This window comes from Somniosus microcephalus, chromosome 25 (genome assembly GCF_052327205.1).
Source record: "Somniosus microcephalus isolate GS21.2 chromosome 25, FLI_Smic_1.0, whole genome shotgun sequence".
In the NCBI taxonomy this organism is placed as follows: domain Eukaryota; kingdom Metazoa; phylum Chordata; class Chondrichthyes; order Squaliformes; family Somniosidae; genus Somniosus; species Somniosus microcephalus.
In genome coordinates this window covers 47085305-47103516 of record NC_141011.1, presented here as the reverse complement: position 1 = coordinate 47103516, position 18212 = coordinate 47085305, and the positions used below count along the sequence as shown (strand labels likewise).

At 48.4% G+C, this 18212-nt stretch overlaps 1 protein-coding gene across 2 annotated transcripts in view; it reads left to right on the top strand.

Annotated features, from left to right (window-relative positions):
- Positions 1–14744, top strand: part of klhl17 (kelch-like family member 17) — a 102891-nt gene extending 88147 nt beyond the window's left edge. For both annotated transcript variants that reach the window (XM_085967332.1, XM_085967331.1), the window contains one exon: positions 9975–14744. In XM_085967332.1, the coding sequence (XP_085823458.1) occupies positions 9975–10203 (229 nt within the window). In that variant the 3' untranslated portion in view covers positions 10204–14744. The remainder of the gene's footprint in view (positions 1–9974) is intronic.
- The last annotated feature ends 3468 nt before the right edge of the window (positions 14745–18212 follow it).

The following is an 18212-nucleotide window of genomic DNA, read 5'->3' as shown; positions in this document are numbered from 1 at the left end:
TTGGCACGGAATAAATGGTCAATTGTCTAATATTTTAGAATCTTCTCTCTGTCACCTCAAGCACACTCGATAGGGTCAAAGAGTAGAAACATTCATGGTTATTCAATGAGTCCTTTGTCACAATATAATCACCCAGACAGCACCAAGTATATACTCTAGACTCTGCAGTATATACTTGGTGCTGGTGGGTGATAATTGTATCAAGTGACTCATTGAATAACCATGAGTGTGTCGAATTGTAGAGATTAAAAAAAACACTACAGATCTGAAGCGGAAGCGGAAACAGAAACACTGGATATACGCAGCAGGTCCATAACGAAAGAAAGACCTGCATTTATATAGCGACTTTCACGACCACCAGTCGTCCCAAAGCATTTTACAGACAATAAAGTACTTTTTGAAGTGCAGCCACTGTTGCAGCGTAGGAAACGCAGCAGCCAATTTGCGCACAGCAAGCTCTCACAAACAGCAATATGATAATGACCAGAAAATCTGGTTTTTAGTGATGTTGGTTGAGGGATAAATATTGGCCAGGACACCGGGGATATCGCCCTGCTCTTCTTCAAAATAGTGGCCGTGGGATCTTTTACATCCACCCGAGAGAGCAGACGGGGCCTCGGTTTAACGTTTCATCCAAAAGACGGCACCTCCGACAGTGCAGCACTCCCTCAGCACTGCACTGGAGTGTCGGCCTGGATTTTTGTGCTCGAGTCCCTGGAGCGGGACTTGAACCCACAACCTTCTGACTCAGAGGCGAGGGTGCTGCCCACTGAGCCACAGCTGACACAAGAAGAGAAAACGTTTAAGGATTCAGACAGAGACCCTTCATCGATGGGGTACACCCAAAACATTAACTCTTTTCTCTTTTCAGATGCTAACAGACCTGCTGTGTATTTCCACCATTTTCTGTTCTTATAACAAGTGTTCTGATATAAACTGTTCTGTGTGTTGTAGCCTTTATTAGTGGATCAATCCTGAATCACAACATCAAGATCTGCTGGTATCAGAGGCTTGCGATATATACAAACAAGCAATGCCATTATAAAGAAAGAAAAGAAAGACTTGCATTTCTATAGTGCCTTTCATGACCACTGGACGCCCCAAAGCACTTTACAGCCAATGAAGTACTTTCTGAAGTGTAGTTACTGTTGTAATGTAGGAAACGCGGCAGCCAATTTGTGCACAGCAAGGTCCCACAAACAGCAATGTGATGATGACCAGATAACCTGTTTTAGTAATGTTGATTGAGGGATAAATATTGGCCCAGGACACCGGGGAGAACTCCCCTCCTCCTCTTCGAAATAGTGCTGCAGAATCTTTTACGTCCACCTGAAAGAGCAGACGGGGCCTCAGCTTAACATCTCACCCGAAAGATTATACATGTCAGCTGTGGCTCAGTGGGTGGCACTCTCCTCTCTGAGTCAGAAGGTTGTGGGTTCAAAATCCCACTCCAGGGACTTGAGCACAAAATCTAGGCTGACACTCCAGTGCAGTGCTGAGGGAGTGCCGCACTGTCGGAGGTGCCGTCCTTCGGATGTGACGTTAAACCGAGGCCCCGTCTACTCTCTCAGGTGGACATAAACGACCCCATGGCACTATTTTGACAAAGAGCAGGGGGCATTCTCCCCGGTGTCCTGGCCAATATTTATCCCTCAAACGGATTATGTGGTCAAATTGGTTGCCGCGTTTCCTACATTACAACTGTGATGATACTTCAAAAGTACTTCATTGGCTGGAAAGTGCTTTGGGACATCCTTGAGTTCATGAAAGGTGCTATATAAATGTAAGTCTTTTCTTTTTCTTTTCATTGTCAACAAGCTATGTAGCAGGTAGCTTTGGAGCAGGCACCAAACTCTCCCAACTGTACAAGACAACAGTGCCCAGAATGCTTTGCATGGCTGGCATTAGTGACCACAGTGTAGTAGAATGTGGTTCATGCCGGAGATTCCTCACATACTCGGTTTCTGGAAAGCACCGACAGGAAGTCTTGGCTCGACTAACACAGCGAGGGAGAGAGAGAGAAGGCCAATCGCCCCAACATGCCTTTGTGACACAGGTGGAAAAACTGCCAAATGTCTTCAGCCCACTCTGTTGTCTGGAGAATGTTTGTGGTTTAGAGAAGGGGAAAACCAAATTGCCAATGGGGGGGGGGGAAGAAATTATTAAGCAGTGTGGTGGAGGATTGGAAATGTCAGGAATGTGGATTGGTGTCAGGAATGTGGATTGGTACCCACAGGTGAGTTCCTGATCTATGCATGAGAAGAAAAAAAGACTTGCATTTATATAGCACCTTTTACCAGACATCCCAAAGCACTTTACAGCCAATGGAGTACTTTTTGAAGTGCAGCCACTGTTGTAATGCAGCAGCCAATTTGCGCACAGCAAGCTCCCACAATGTGATAATGACCAGATAATCTGTTTTTTAGTGATGTTGATTGAGGGATAAATATTGGCCAGGACACCGGGGAGAACTCCCCTGCTCTTCTTCGAAATAGTCTCATCTGAAAGACGGCACCTCCGACAGTGCAGCACTCCCTCAGCACCGCACTGGAGTGGCAGCCTAGATGTTTGTGTTCATGGAGTGGGACTTGAACCCACAACCTTCTGCCTCAGAGGTGAGGGTGCTACCCAGCTGAGCCACAGCTGGCACAAGGGCGGTGCCAAGTGTGGTTCAAGCACTAGAGATAAACAAAGCAAATTGAAGGGCCAATCTGGCTTGTGTAACTTGCAGTGGAGTTGCTGTGTACTAAGCAAAGCCTGTATGTTCCCACTTAAGCGTAAAACCAGATGCTCTTTTATCAGCAGCACTGTGACGTACTGGGAGCCAAGCTCGAGCATGTTCTATTCTGTCAGGGAAAAAGAAAAGATAAATAAGTTGAGAATTTTTCGCAATTCATTTGAAGATCAGTGTAGAAGATCTCTACTATGCATTTCCTTGCTTTCCACCAACAACAACCGCTTGCATTTGTATAGCGCCTTTAACATAGTAAAATGACCCAAGGCTCTTCACAGGAGTGTTATCAAGCACCAAGCCACATGTGATATTAGGACATGTGACCAAATACTTGGTCAAAGAGGTAGGTTTTAAGGAACGTCTTAAAGGAGAAGAGGGAGGTGGAGAGGCTTAGGGAGGGGCAAGGCCAGAGCTTAGGGCCCAGGCAGCTGAAGGCACGACCGCCAAGGGTGGCGAGATTTAAAATCGGGGATGCGCAAGAGGCCAGAATTGGAGGAACGCAGAGATCTTGTAGGGTTGTAGGGCTGAAGGAGGCTCCAGAGATAGAGAGGGGCAAGGCCATGGAGCAATTTGAAAACAATGATGAGAATTTTTAGATCGAGGCGTTGTTGAACCGGGAGCCACAGTAGTTCAGTAAGCACAGGGGTGATGCGTGAACAGGACTTGGTGCAAGTCAGGACACGGGCAGCAGAGTTCTGGATGAGTTCAAGTTTCTGGAGGGTGAAAGATTGGAGGCTCGCCAGGTACGCATTGGTGTAGTCAAGTCTGGAGGTAACAAAGGCATGGATGAGGGTTTCAGCAGCAGATGAGCTGAGGCAGGGGCGGAGACATTGGGGAGATGGACGTAGGTGGCCTTGGTGATGGAGAGGATATGTGGTCGGAAGCTCATCTCGGGGTCAAATAGGACCCCAAGGTTGCGAACAGCCTGGGTCCACCTCAGATAGTGACCAGGGAGAGGGATGGAGTCAGTGGCTCAGGTACGTAGTTTGTGGCTGGAACCAAAGACACTTTTGTCCCCCCCTCATGTCGCCTCTGGTTCTTTTGCCAATCACCTTAAATTTGCGTCCTCTGGTTACCGACCCATCTGCCACTGGAAACAGTTTCTCCTTATTTACTCTATCAAAACTGTTCATGAATTTTGAACACCGCTACCAATCTCTTAACCTTCTCTGCTGTAAGGAGAACAGCCCCAGTGGTGAATCCTATGGTCCTTGCCCCTAGAATCCTGCGGCAGGCACCTCAAGGTATCTGTGGCGAGCCCAACCAAATTCTATGGCAAGAGAATGTAGCTTTAGCGGCCAGTCTGTCCAGGGTTGGGGGAGAAAGGCTCTATTGCTAGCAACAGGGTACCTGCCTGTTTGCAGAAAATGATTTGGGGTGATGATAAGATTTGAAGCGGGTGAGGAAAAGTATTTCAAAATTAAATAAAAGTTGCGCTACTAACATTTCTGTTGAGACTTGTACAAGCCAACAATATTGAAGAAACCGAGTAAAGGCCCCAACCTCCAAAATACACAGTTTATTATTCCTCTACATTACTCCCCTTTTGCAGATTAGATCTTACCATGTAGTAAAGCATGAAAACCTGGAACAAGAAACTATTTTGAGAGATCCCGGATAAGCAATTGGCGTCATGTATACTGAGATCATGGGGGAAGATCTGGTGTCGTGCTCTAAATTCTTGGATGGAACCACACTTGGCTGATTCAGTGCTTGCAATTTTGTGGCTGGGAATTGCTGTGTTTGGCTCCTTCTGTACCTTGCACGCTTGCCTGTACTTGCAGTGCCGATTGTACCTGCGATACTGTGCACACAGCGAGTGCCAGCAATGGCGACGCAAGCACAGTGGGGCGGATCTTGACTTTTTGTGCGTTCGTGTAAAACGGGTGATGGCGAGTCGGCAGCCGATTTGGAAATGAAGTAAAAGTTGGGAGAGCCAATGGAGCAAAAAAAATCGGAGATGTAAAACGGGCTGCCGATTCGCTGTCGCCTGTTTTGTGCACACCAAGTCACAACCTACTGCGGAGAGCATATAGACAGGCATAGAACAAGTCCCAGGCACATCACCGGAATGCAGAAATAACAACAGAAAACGCTGGAAAAAGCCAGCAGGCCAGGGCAGCATCCGTGGAGAGAGAAACCGAGTTCACGTTTCAGATCGATGACCCTTCGTCAGAACTAGTCCTAGTTTTTCCAGCGTTTTCTGTTGTTATTTCGGATTTCCAGCATCTGCAGTATGTTGCTATCGTATCAGAATGCAGACCTTTACCTGCTTCTCCACCAGCACCCCCTGCCCCCCCCCCCCCCCCCGCCTCACCAGACCCAAATGGGTGAGAAATTTCATGGCTAGGGAGAAATTCTGTGGCTGCTTCGGCGGCAGCAGAATCACAGAGCGCTCGGGTTCAGTTTGTTAAAGGGACTTTAATGTCCAATCTCCTTCATGGGTATCCCATGGAGATTTAATTTAGTCGTATCCCACTGCTTTGTTGTTACATTACACGGGTGTCAGCCGCGGCTCAGTGGTACCGCCCTCGTCTCGAAGTCAGACGGTCGTGGGTTCAAGCCCCAGACCTGAGCACAGGATCCCGGCTGACACTTTCAGTGCTAACTGTGGGAGTGCTGCACTGTCGGAGGTGCCGTCTTTCAGATGAGGTGCTAAAGTGAGAGCCCATCTCAGGTGCACGTGTTTGAACTAAAAGCAGAAGAGTTCTCCTGCTGTCCTGGCCTCACGTTTATCCCACAATCAACGCCACTGAAACATATTATTTATTTATTTTATTTTGTTGCTGTTTGTGGGATCTTGCTGTGCACAGATTAGCTGCTGCGTTTCCCCACATTACAACAGTGACAACACTTCAAAAGTACCTCGTTGGTTGTGAAAAACGTTGGCACGTCCTGAGGTCGTGAAAAGTGTTGCACAAATACAAGTTCTTTCTTTTGCATTTGGCTCTACGACTTCCTAGAAACCCTGTTCCTTGCGACAGTTATTTGAGCTAAGATTGATGAATTACTCACCTGAATGATTGGCCCACCGGATCCTTTCATGTTGCGATGGGTTGTGATTTTTGTGGCTGGCTGACTCTATTTAATTCTGTTCTTCATTAGCGGGCAATGATCCGCCAAGAAGAAATATCGCTGCTTCCACCTTAAGTGGTAGCAGCACCGTGAGGTGCTTTTACACTAGAGGAGTGCAGGTGATACGCATCTGTCATCGCTATACTCCTCTACTGTAAATGACCCAACCCCACGGTGTAAATGACCCAACACCGCGGTGTAAATCACACAGAATCACAGAAACCCCACAGTGCAGATAGAGGCCATTTCGGCCCATCGAGCCTGCACTGACACATTATCCCACCCGATCCCCGTAACACCTACACCAACACATATCCCACCCTATCCCCGTAACCCCATGTATTTAATCCCCCTAACACTAAGGGTCAATTTATCATAGCCAATCAACCTAACTCGCACATCTTTGGACTGTGGGAGGAAACCGGAGCACCCGGAGAAAACCCACGCAAACACGGGGAGAATGTGCAAACTCCACACAGACAGTCGCCCGAGGCCGGATTCGAACCCGGGTCCCTGGTGCTGTGAGGCAACAATGCTAACCACTATGCCACCGTGCTGCCCCAACCCCGCGGTGTAAATGTCCCAACCCCACGGTGTAAATGTCCCAACCCCACGGTGTAAATGTCCCAACCCCACGGTGTAAATGACCCAACCCCACGGTGTAAATGACCCAACCCCACGGTGTAAATGACCCAACCCCACGGTGTAAATGTCCCAACCCCACGGTGTAAATGACCCAACCCCACGGTGTAAATGACCCAACCCCACGGTGTAAATGACCCAACCCCACGGTGTAAATGACCCAACCCCACGGTGTAAATGACCCAACCCCACGGTGTAAATGACCCAACCCCACGGTGTAAATGACCCAACCCCACGGTGTAAATGACCCAACCCCACGGTGTAAATGTCCCAACCCCACGGTGTAAATGACCCAACCCCGTGGTGTAAATGTCCCAACCCCACGGTGTAAATGACCCAACCCCACGGTGTAAATGACCCAATTCCTCTGGTGTAAATGTCCCAACCCCACGGTGTAAATGACCCAACCCCACGGTGTAAATGACCCAACCCCACGGTGTAAATGACCCAATTCCTCTGGTGTAAATGACCCAACCCCACGGTGTAAATGACCCAACCCCACGGTGTAAATGACCCAACCCCACGGTGTAAATGACCCAACCCCACGGTGTAAATGACCCAATTCCTCTGGTGTAAATGACCCAACCCCACGGTGTAAATGTCCCAACCCCGCGGTGTAAATGACCCAACCCCACGGTGTAAATGACCCAACCCCGCGGTGTAAATGTCCCAACCCCGCGGTGTAAATGTCCCAACCCCGCGGTGTAAATGTCCCAACCCCACGGTGTAAATGACCCAACCCCACGGTGTAAATGACCCAACCCCACGGTGTAAATGTCCCAACCCCGCGGTGTAAATGTCCCAACCCCACGGTGTAAATGACCCAACCCCACGGTGTAAATGACCCAACCCCGCGGTGTAAATGTCCCAACCCCACGGTGTAAATGACCCAACCCCACGGTGTAAATGACCCAACCCCACGGTGTAAATGTCCCAACCCCACGGTGTAAATGACCCAACCCCACGGTGTAAATGACCCAACCCCACGGTGTAAATGACCCAATTCCTCTGGTGTAAATGACCCAACCCCACGGTGTAAATGTCCCAACCCCACGGTGTAAATGACCCAACCCCGCGGTGTAAATGACCCAACCCCGCGGTGTAAATGACCCAACCCCGCGGTGTAAATGACCCAACCCCGCGGTGTAAATGACCCAACCCCACGGTGTAAATGACCCAACCCCACGGTGTAAATGTCCCAACCCCACGGTGTAAATGACCCAACCCCACGGTGTAAATGTCCCAACCCCACGGTGTAAATGACCCAACCCCACGGTGTAAATGACCCAACCCCACGGTGTAAATGACCCAATTCCTCTGGTGTAAATGACCCAATTCCTCTGGTGTAAATGACCCAACCCCACGGTGTAAATGTCCCAACCCCACGGTGTAAATGACCCAACCCCGCGGTGTAAATGACCCAACCCCGCGGTGTAAATGACCCAACCCCGCGGTGTAAATGACCCAACCCCGCGGTGTAAATGACCCAACCCCGCGGTGTAAATGACCCAACCCCACGGTGTAAATGACCCAACCCCACGGTGTAAATGACCCAACCCCACGGTGTAAATGACCCAACCCCACGGTGTAAATGACCCAACCCCACGGTGTAAATGACCCAACCCCACGGTGTAAATGACCCAACCCCACGGTGTAAATGTCCCAACCCCACGGTGTAAATGACCCAACCCCACGGTGTAAATGACCCAACCCCACGGTGTAATGACCCAATTCCTCTGGTGTAAATGACCCATTCCTCTGGTGTAAATGACCCAACCCCACGGTGTAAATGTCCCAACCCCACGGTGTAAATGACCCAACCCCGCGGTGTAAATGACCCAACCCCGCGGTGTAAATGACCCAACCCCGCGGTGTAAATGACCCAACCCCGCGGTGTAAATGACCCAACCCCGCGGTGTAAATGACCCAACCCCACGGTGTAAATGACCCAACCCACGGTGTAAATGACCCAACCCACGGTGTAAATGACCCAACCCCACGGTGTAAATGACCCAACCCCGCGGTGTAAATGACCCAACCCCGCGGTGTAAATGACCCAACCCCGCGTGTAAATGACCCAACCCCGCGGTGTAAATGTCCCAACCCCACGGTGTAAATGACCCAACCCCACGGTGTAAATGACCCAACCCCACGGTGTAAATGACCCAACCCCGCGGTGTAAATGACCCAACCCCGCGGTGTAAATGACCCAACCCCGCGGTGTAAATGACCCAACCCCACGGTGTAAATGACCCAACCCCACGGTGTAAATGACCCAACCCCACGGTGTAAATGACCCAACCCCGCGGTGTAAATGACCCAACCCCGCGGTGTAAATGACCCAACCCCACGGTGTAAATGACCCAACCCCGCGGTGTAAATGACCCAACCCCGCGGTGTAAATGACCCAACCCCGCGGTGTAAATGTCCCAACCCCACGGTGTAAATGACCCAACCCCACGGTGTAAATGACCCAACCCCACGGTGTAAATGACCCAACCCCACGGTGTAAATGTCCCAACCCCACGGTGTAAATGACCCAACCCCACGGTGTAAATGACCCAACCCCGCGGTGTAAATGACCCAACCCCGCGGTGTAAATGACCCAACCCCGCGGTGTAAATGACCCAATTCCTCTCGTGTAAATGTCCCAACGTTCAAGGATTTGAGGACATTGTAGATCCGTGAGTGCGTGGGTCTACAAACCAGCCATTGGCCTAAGGCCCACCTGATTTAGTAAAGGTCTGGGGCTGGTCCTGCATGGTCCTTCCTGGCGTTCCCTGTTATGGAGTGGAGCCCGACGCGCCCACAGAGACCGACTCCCAACACGAAGCGCAAGAGCAACACGTGAAGGCCACTCCCCTGAAACAGCATCTAAACGCTGCAAAGTAAAAGCCCCTCCAGGCCAATGCTGACCGATTTCCACACCCACCCCCCGACAAGAGTGGGAACGCAGTCCAGTAATCAAATACAATCATGTTGACTGTGGCGGGGTCAAATCTAGGATCATTATGTCTGTCTCTATGGTTACAAGGCTAATTAAGGAGGAATATCTCCATCGATAGTACATGGGGGGGATTCTCAACCCATTATATTTCAGTCAAAATCCAATTGGAGTGATACAGAAATGATGGCCTTTGCAGGTATCTAGCATCGTGGTGCTTGAGGGGTAATTTAGTGAGGCACTGTTCCCTGTGTTGAGCCTCATTGGATGGGGGTGCGGGTCAGAGATAGGGCTATAGCACTATAGGGCCAATTCTGCGATGAACGCTCCTGTCCCGCCAGGCTCAATGTTGGGAGTGATGTTTGATCTTGCTGTCTTTGGGCTCTCCGAACATCAGCGAGATCAGCAGTCTCTCCTCTGCCTTGTGCCAACCCTGCTTGCGAACAACACCCTGGAGGGATTGAGCGGCGGAGGAAGCTCCTTCTTCCGAAGATGAGAAATTGAGAGAGACTTTTTCCCCAGAGAGAACGTAGCTGTCGCTTTCCTGTTTTCACACACTGTGCCCTCTTTTCTCTTCAGGAGCACCCATGACCTTGTTGCGATGGACGGATGGCTTTACGCAGTTGGTGGCAATGACGGGAGCTCAAGCCTTAATTCTATCGAAAAGTACAATCCTCGCACCAACAAATGGGTGGCGGCCTCGTGCATGTTCACACGACGAAGCAGCGTGGGGGTGGCCGTACTCGAACTGCTCAACTTCCCCCCTCCGTCTTCGCCCACTCTCTCAGTTTCGTCAACCAGCCTCTAACGCCCCGAGCGCGCACAGCCTGGCTTTACCTCATTATGAACACACGGTCCTTTTCAATAGCAGCCCAGCGGCTACCAGGTGACTCGTAACGAGGCCAGCTCCGGTGCGGATTTTTCTTTTAGGGTTTCCCGCTCAACAACAACAACAACAACAGTGGCTAAATTGCGGGCATCCGTGAGCAAGTCTACAATTTGCCACCCCGTGGCAGCGCAAGATCGAGCCTAACACGCTGCTGCCATAATCTGGTCACATGACGTTAAAAAGGTGTCATTTGAGGCGATGGGGTCAGTTCTGAAACCTCCAACAGTCGGAGACAGGGATTAGTGTTCTTTTTGAGCCTAACATCAGCACTCGGAGACAACAGCAGAAAACGCTGGGGAAAAACTCAGCAGGCCAGGCAGCATCCATGGAGAGAGAAACCGAGTCAACGTTTCAGGTCGAAGACCTTTCGTCTGGACCTTTCTTCGACCTGAAACGTTAACTCTGTTTCTCTCTCCACAGATGCTGCCTGACCTGAGTTTTTCCCAACATTTTCTGTTGTTGTTTCGGATTTCCAGCATCCGCAGTATTTTGCTATCGTATCAGCCCTCGAGAGGTTGCGAACTGACACGAACGGCGACACTCTGCGCAAGTGTCAGTGGCAAATGCCTTGAGTATCTCCATAATTTAAACACAAGCTGTGTTATTTATGGAACTATATTCCACGTCTGCGGTCAGTGTTTTCACAGCATGATGCACGATTATTTCATTTCAGTGAAAATAAACGACAGCCCTCACATGACCCAGAAATATATAATGGTTACTAGGGAGTCCAGCGGTGGACACCAACCGCCACCTTTCTTCCGCCCCCCCCCCCCTTTTAAGATGACTTCTTACCGTGCTCGGTTGTTTTCAAAGCTATGTAGCATTACCGATTATACCACATATCAAACTCCTTTCTGATGAACTTGAAACAAGGTTGAACACAGCAGAAAATATGACAAAGGAGTGTAACAGACGAACGGACCTAATTATTCCACATCTTTTTGTACCGATCAACTAAAATAATATAGAAATAAGTTACATACCTCGTATCTTTTTGGTAGAAGATATTCTCCAGGAGATTCTACTGTAGCACCCACATTGTGTCACTCCGCTTGTGCAGTCAGTGATGAGTTGCCACTGACCAGAGGTAATGAAGCGGTGTTTAATTTAATTTTTTATCTTTTTTGAACGTGAAATGTGTTGGCTTTTATGTATTTGTCTTTCTTTTACACAACCTCATGAAGTTTCTGTGTATTTTATTTAAGTTGCTGTCTGCCTCTGGTCAGCAGGTTGTTGTCAGTTAAAGGGAAGGGGGGTGGGGGGGAGGAGAGCAACTTTTGGTTGTGGAACTTATTGGGAGAGCAAGGATTGGGGATTAATCTGATAAACATTGTGAGTAATGGTATATTCATTCATTTCTCCTCCGGAGATGCATGAAAGGTGTGGAATAATGCAGTTTACGGTTTTGTTTAATTTGATTTATTCATGTTGTTCGTGTCCTATGAGTGATCTATTCTAATGTGCTTCTCGAGAAAACCCACTGTTGCATCATTATCCACCTTTCGTAGGCCATATATCACTCGGTCAGATGATTCCTTGGCAATGTTCCCTCTAATTGTGTTTTTTGGGGTGCACGGCCCCTTTAAGGGGCTGGGCTGCCCATTCAAATTTCCGCCCTTGCGAGGTCTTCCCATTTTGAAGCTGGCAGGCGGCCTGCGCGGGACCTCCAGGCAGCTGCGCGGCTGCAGCTTAACGGGAACATTGCCCCTCGGATAGTGTGTGCGTCTAATCACCACATGTACACGTATACCTAATGATCTCATTGTGTAAGTAATGCTATTATTTTACAGCGGCTCTTGCAGTTTCCGATCCTCGAAAGACTCCTAAGCTCCAGTGATGGTGGGGGGGGGGGGTTGCATTTCTCGGTGTGATACCAAACCGCTAACCCCGGAAACCCCCAGGTTCCATTGTTCGGAGTCAGCTAATCTTACCTGGGACAGCTGCAACTGTTCGCCGTATGCCCTGGACTGAGGAAAATCGGCCAGGTTTCCTGCTGCTCACTCTGATTAAAATGTACCGTGGCACAAGGTGGAGGGCAGCACCTGGCTCGACTGTGACTCTCTCATTATGGAATAGCCTGCCAACTGAAACCCTCGTGGTGGGGAGGGGGGTGGTTCCTGATCAACCGCCCTAACTTTGGGGGGGTGGTTCCTGATCAACCGCCCTAACTTTGGCAACAGTTTCGCAGAAACCCTGTTTGCGTCGGTTTATCCGGGGTTTCTGCCGAAGTTACGGTAGCCGATTGGGGCGGGGGGGGGGGGAGACCCCCTGTGGAGTCTTCCGGTGTCGCTCTCTAGTTCGCTGAGATAAGGTGCTGGAGAGCCGCCTGTATTTGAGAACCCTATCTCACAAGAGTCAGCACTTTTTGGGAGTGAAGCAAGCTCTACGGTGGGGCAAAAAGAGTCACCTGACCTACCGTCTAGAAGTTGGCAATTTCTCGGTAAATTCACCAATTATACGCACGCAGCGAGGAGCCACGCTCAAAGGGAGCTCCAGTAGGAGCTAAGGTTATAACAGCGCGGTCTCCGAGCGTGCCCCTCCCGCCCTTGCTGGGAGTGTGGGATCACTGAATTTACCCTTCCCCCCCCCCCCCCCAGCCCCGATCAGAAGCAAACCGCTCGTTCTACCGACATTCCACTCATTCTCCGAGTAGCCAGTGATCTGTCTGTATGCTAGTCAATGTAAATGGAAGAAAAACCCTCTGTAATGGGTTCCACTGAATGTTAATAAATGAGCCAGCGAGCATGTAAATAGTTGCAAAAGTAAATCTAGGAAATGTATGTTTCAAACAAATTTGTGTGTCTTGATACATAAAATTCGGTTGTAAAGGGATTGGATTTTGGGTCTTACACAATTTCCACAAAGGTTCCTGAAATAATTACTTTGAGTTTTGAAACCAGATATTAATTTTCAGCAAATCACCAAATAACGCAGCTAATATGGTTTTGACGTCATTGAGATGTCTTATCCGTTCAAAATTCAAACTTTTCGTGTTTTCAAGTTCACTTTTATCATGTGTCAAAGGATTGTTAAATCAAACTTTGCATAATATCCAGCCAGGTGTACACACAGTGATTTCTCCAGCCCTCTGTACTCCACTCTCCATGAAACTCCGTTCTTGAGCCTTGCCCCTCTTTGCCTGTGTTACTGCCCTCCAAAAAAAAACATTCATTGTGTGAAGCACTTTGAGATGTGTTGACAATGTGACGAGGCTCCATATGAATGCCAGCCTTTCCTTTTATTATTCCTTTCGTATCTGAACAAAATACAGTGTTTGAACTTAAATAAAGCACTTTGAGAGCTCAGGTTCTGAGACATGGTAAGGCTCGATATAAAGTCGTTCCGAAAGTTGGTATGAATTCTTAATGATGAGGAATGGAGGACACTGAGGTGGTTGAGTCAAAAAAAACACATCCTGCTTCTATCCTTGGTACATCGCACCCGTCACCTTGGCTGGGCCTGTAGGGTTTCTACGACAGCTGCAATATTTAAGCACCAACTACCTGCAAGATTTCGAGCGTGGCTAAAAATTGATTACAGAGGGCTTTAAGAAACCGTTGTGAAGTTTATCTGGAGTAAATAGTGCCAAGGTTAATCCTATTATCTTTGTAAATCACTTCCTAAGTGACGATGTAGTTCTTGAAAACTTATCTATATATATATATATCATTTTAATAAGAAACTTCACCGTAAGCAATGGAAAATGTGTATGGCATCCCCCTAGCTCTTAGCAGACCCGTCGTTAAGTAAAGACCAATACTAATTGTCCCTCGTTCAGTTATAAAGTTGGGATCCTTCATGTGTACTGATGTAGAATTGCCTGGATGAATGTGTAAGGATGGGAAGATTTGGATTTGTGGCCTGGTCAGAACTTCATGCCCTGGCTGTATTATTTACATGGCGGTTGTTTGGAACCCTTGCCTCATCCCTTTTAAGGCTGGCTTCAATGCAGCATTTCTTTGTTCTTGGGATTTCCAAAGCGGGGGGAAAAAAATCATTTTGCTTCAAAGAGCAAGTCAGTCCCTCGCCGACACGGGGAGCTGGGCTTCAGATTATTTTGTGTAAGATGGGAAGGCAGACTGCATCAAAGATATAAATGCACAAACCTGTTGTCAGTTGTCAAAATTGTTAATCCTGATTTTTTTTTTGTGAGATTACAATTCATGTACTGTACGTGTCTGGATTATTTTGTCAGTTAGATATTGCACCTTCATGGAACCTTGTGCAATTACTTTGCCTTTACGTGTGCAGGTATGAAGAATGAGATGTTTGAACAGGGTGGGTAAAGCACCACGGGTTTATTTTGATTTATTGTTAATATATGTGAAACTTGTTGCTTATTTATATGTAATTTATGTTGGCATACTTCTGTGAAATGTTTTCATTACCTTTGCACTACACTTTTTTAAAAAAAAGCAATACAAGCTCATGTGTGAAATAAATGTTTTTTTCCATTAGCTGGCCGCGTTGATTCCTTTTTGTGTAGAGAGAACTGTAAATGTTTTGCAGACACTGACTGACTCAAATGAAAATGTATCGGCTGAACCAACAGTAAAACTAGACCAGCATCTTCCATCTCGGACCTGGGTTTGACTTCAGCAAAGATTGATGGAACAGAAATCTCTCCTCTCTTGGAACCTGTACTTGATTGTCCTGGGACCTCATGCCCTGCCCGTGTGCTGAAGGATGGTTCTCCAATTTTTGAATCCGCCTCTTACTGAGTCTTCAGAGTGATGCCAGGTGCCAAAATAAATTGTGGAGAGAGGTCCATGGCGGTCTTCTTCTTAGGCAGTCCCTCGGAACCGAGGATGACTTGTTTCCACATTAAAAATGAGTTTGCAGGTGACTGATGAGTCCAATGCGGGACCTACAGTCTCTGTCACAGGTGGGGCAGACAGTGGTTGAAGGGGCGGGTGGGTGGGTGGGGTGCTTGGGTTGACGTGCACTCCTTGCGCTGCCTGCGCTTGGCTTCCGCTTGCTCCTGGCGAAGAGACTCGAGGTGTTCGGCGCCTTCCCGGATGCTTCTCCTCCATTTTGTGCGGTCTTGGGCCAGGGATTCCCAGGTGTCGGTGGGGATGTTACACTTTTTCAAGGAGGCTTTGAGGGTGTCCTTGAAGCGTTTCCTCTGCCCACCTGTGGCTCTCTTGCCGTGTCGGAGTTCCGAGTAGAGCACTTGTTTTGGGAGTCTCATATCGGGCATGCGGACAATGTGACCAAAATAAATTGGGGAGCGAGGTCCATGGCGGTAATGTGAACACCACTCTCCTGGGACCTGTCTGGTAAGCTAAAAGGTTCCGAAGTTTCCATGAATTCTTACACTGATGAGATTTAGGTGACTGATGCGAGTCAGCCAGTGGCTTAGTTGGTAACCCTCTCACCTCTGAGTCCGAAGGTTATGGGTTCACGTCCCACTCCAGAGACTTGAGCACAAAAATCTAGGCTGACATTCCACTGCACTGTTGGAGGTGCTGTCTTTCAGATGAGATGTTAAACCAAGGCCCCGTCTATTCTCTCAGGTGGACATAAAAGATCCCATGGCATTATTTTGAAGAAGAGCAGGGGAGTTATCCCCGGTGTCCTGGCCAATATTTATCCCTCAATCAGCATCACTAAAACAGATTATCTGGTCATTATCACATTGCTGTTTGTGGGAGCTTGCTGTGCGCAATTTGGCCCATGCCGGCTCTCTGCAAGAGCACTTCAGCTAGTCCCACTCCCCCGCCCTTTCCCCGTAGCCCTGCAAATTTTTTTCCTTCAGGTACTTATCCAATTCCCTTTTTAAAGCCACGATTGAGTCTGCCTCCACCACCCTTTCAGGTAGTGCATTCCACATCCTAACCACTCGCTGAGTAACAAGTTTTTCCTCATGTCGCTTTTGGTTTTTGACCCTTCCGCCAATAAGAAAGTAAGACTTGCATTTATATAGTGCCTTTCACGACCAACTGATATCACAAAGTGCTTTACAGACAATGAAGTGTGGTCACTGTTATAATGTAGGAAACACAGCAGCCATTTGTGCACAGCAAGCTCCCACAAACAGCAATGTGATAATGACCAGAGAATCTGTTTTAAGATGCTAATTGAGGGATAAATATTGGCCAGGACACCAGGGATAACTCCCCTGCTCTTCGAAATAGGGCTGGGCGATCTTTTACATCCACCTGAGAGAGCAGACGGGGCCTCGGTTTAACGTCTCATCCGAAAGATGGCACCTCCGACAGTGCAGCACTCCCTCAGCACTGCACTGCAGTGTCGGCCTGGATTTTTGTGATCAGGCTCCTGCAGTGGGACTTGAACCCACGACCTTCTGATTCCGAGGCGAGGGTGCTACCCACTGAGCCACAGGGAACAGTTTCTCACTCTCCTCTGTCTAGATTCCTCATGATTTATTCCCTTTTCTCTCATGTACTTGCCTAGTTTCCTTTTTGAAAGCATCTAAGCTATTTGCTCAACCACTTCCTGAGGTAGCGGGTTCCACATTCCAACCACACTCTGATTAAAGACATTCCTCCTTATTTCCCTATTGGATTTATTAGTAACTATCTTGTATTTATTAGTTTTGGATTCTCTGGCAAATGGAAACATTCTCTCCACATCTACCCTGTCCAACCCATTCATAATTTTGAAGACCACTATGTTTTCTCTTTTTCTAAAGAAAAATTCCCCAACCTGTTCAATCTTTCCTGGTTGCGGTAATCTCTCAGTTCTGGTACCATCCTTGTAAATCTGTTTTGGTGGGAGAGAGTTCCACAATTCTATTACCCTTTGCACGAAGAAGTGTTTCCTAATTTCTCCCCTGAACGGCCTGGCTCTGATTTTAAGGTGATGCCCCCCTTGTCCTAGACTCCCCACTAGCGCAAAAAAGTTTCTCTTTATCTACCCTTTATTTGTTCCTGGGATGTGGGCATCGCTGGCAAAGCCAGCATTTATTGTCCATCCCTTCTTGCCTTTGAGAAGGTGTTGGTGAGCCGCCTTCTTGAACCGCTGCAGTCCGTGTGGTGAAGGTACTCCCACAGTACTGTTAGGGAGGGAGTTCCAGGATTTTGACCCAGCGACGATGAAGGAGCGGTGATATACTTCTAAGTCAGGATGGTGTGTAACTTGGAGGAGAACTTGGAGGTGAGGCTGTTCCCATGCACCTGCTGCCCTTCTCCTAGGTGGTAGAGGTCCTGGGTTTGGGAGGTGCTGTCAAAGAAGCCTTGGCATGCGGGCATGGACTGCTTCATTATCTGTGGAGTTGGGAATGGAACTGAACACTGCAATCATCAGCGAACATCCCCACTTCTGACCTTATGATGGAGGGAAGGTCATTGATGAAGCAGCTGAAGATGGTTGGGCCTAGGACACTGCCCTGAGGAACTCCTGCAGTGATGTCCAGGGGATAAGATGATTGACTTTCAACCACCACAACCATCATCCTTTGTTAGGTATGACTCCAACCAGTGGAGAGTTTTCCCCCTGATTCCTATTGACTTCAATTTTACTAGGGCTCATTGATGCCACACTTGGTCAAATGCTGCCTTGATGTCGAGGGCAATCACTCTCGCCTCACCTCTGGAATTCAGCTCGTTTACCCATGTTTGGAGCAAGGCTGTAATGAGGTCTGGAGCCAAGTGGCCCTGGCGGAACCCAAACTGAGCATCGGTGAGCAGGTTATGGGTGAGTAAGTGCTGCTTGATGACACCTTCCATCACTTTGCTGATGATTGAGATTAGACTGATGGGGCAGTAATTGGCTGAATTGGATTTGTCCTGCTTTTTGTGGACAGGACATACCTGGGCAGTTTTACATATTGTCGGGTAAATGCCAGTGTTGTAGCTGTACTGGAACAGCTTGGTCAAAGAGGTAGGTTTTAAGGAGCGTCTTAAGGAGGAAAGAGAGGTAGCGAGGCGGAAACGTTTAGGGAGGGAATTCCAGAACTTAGG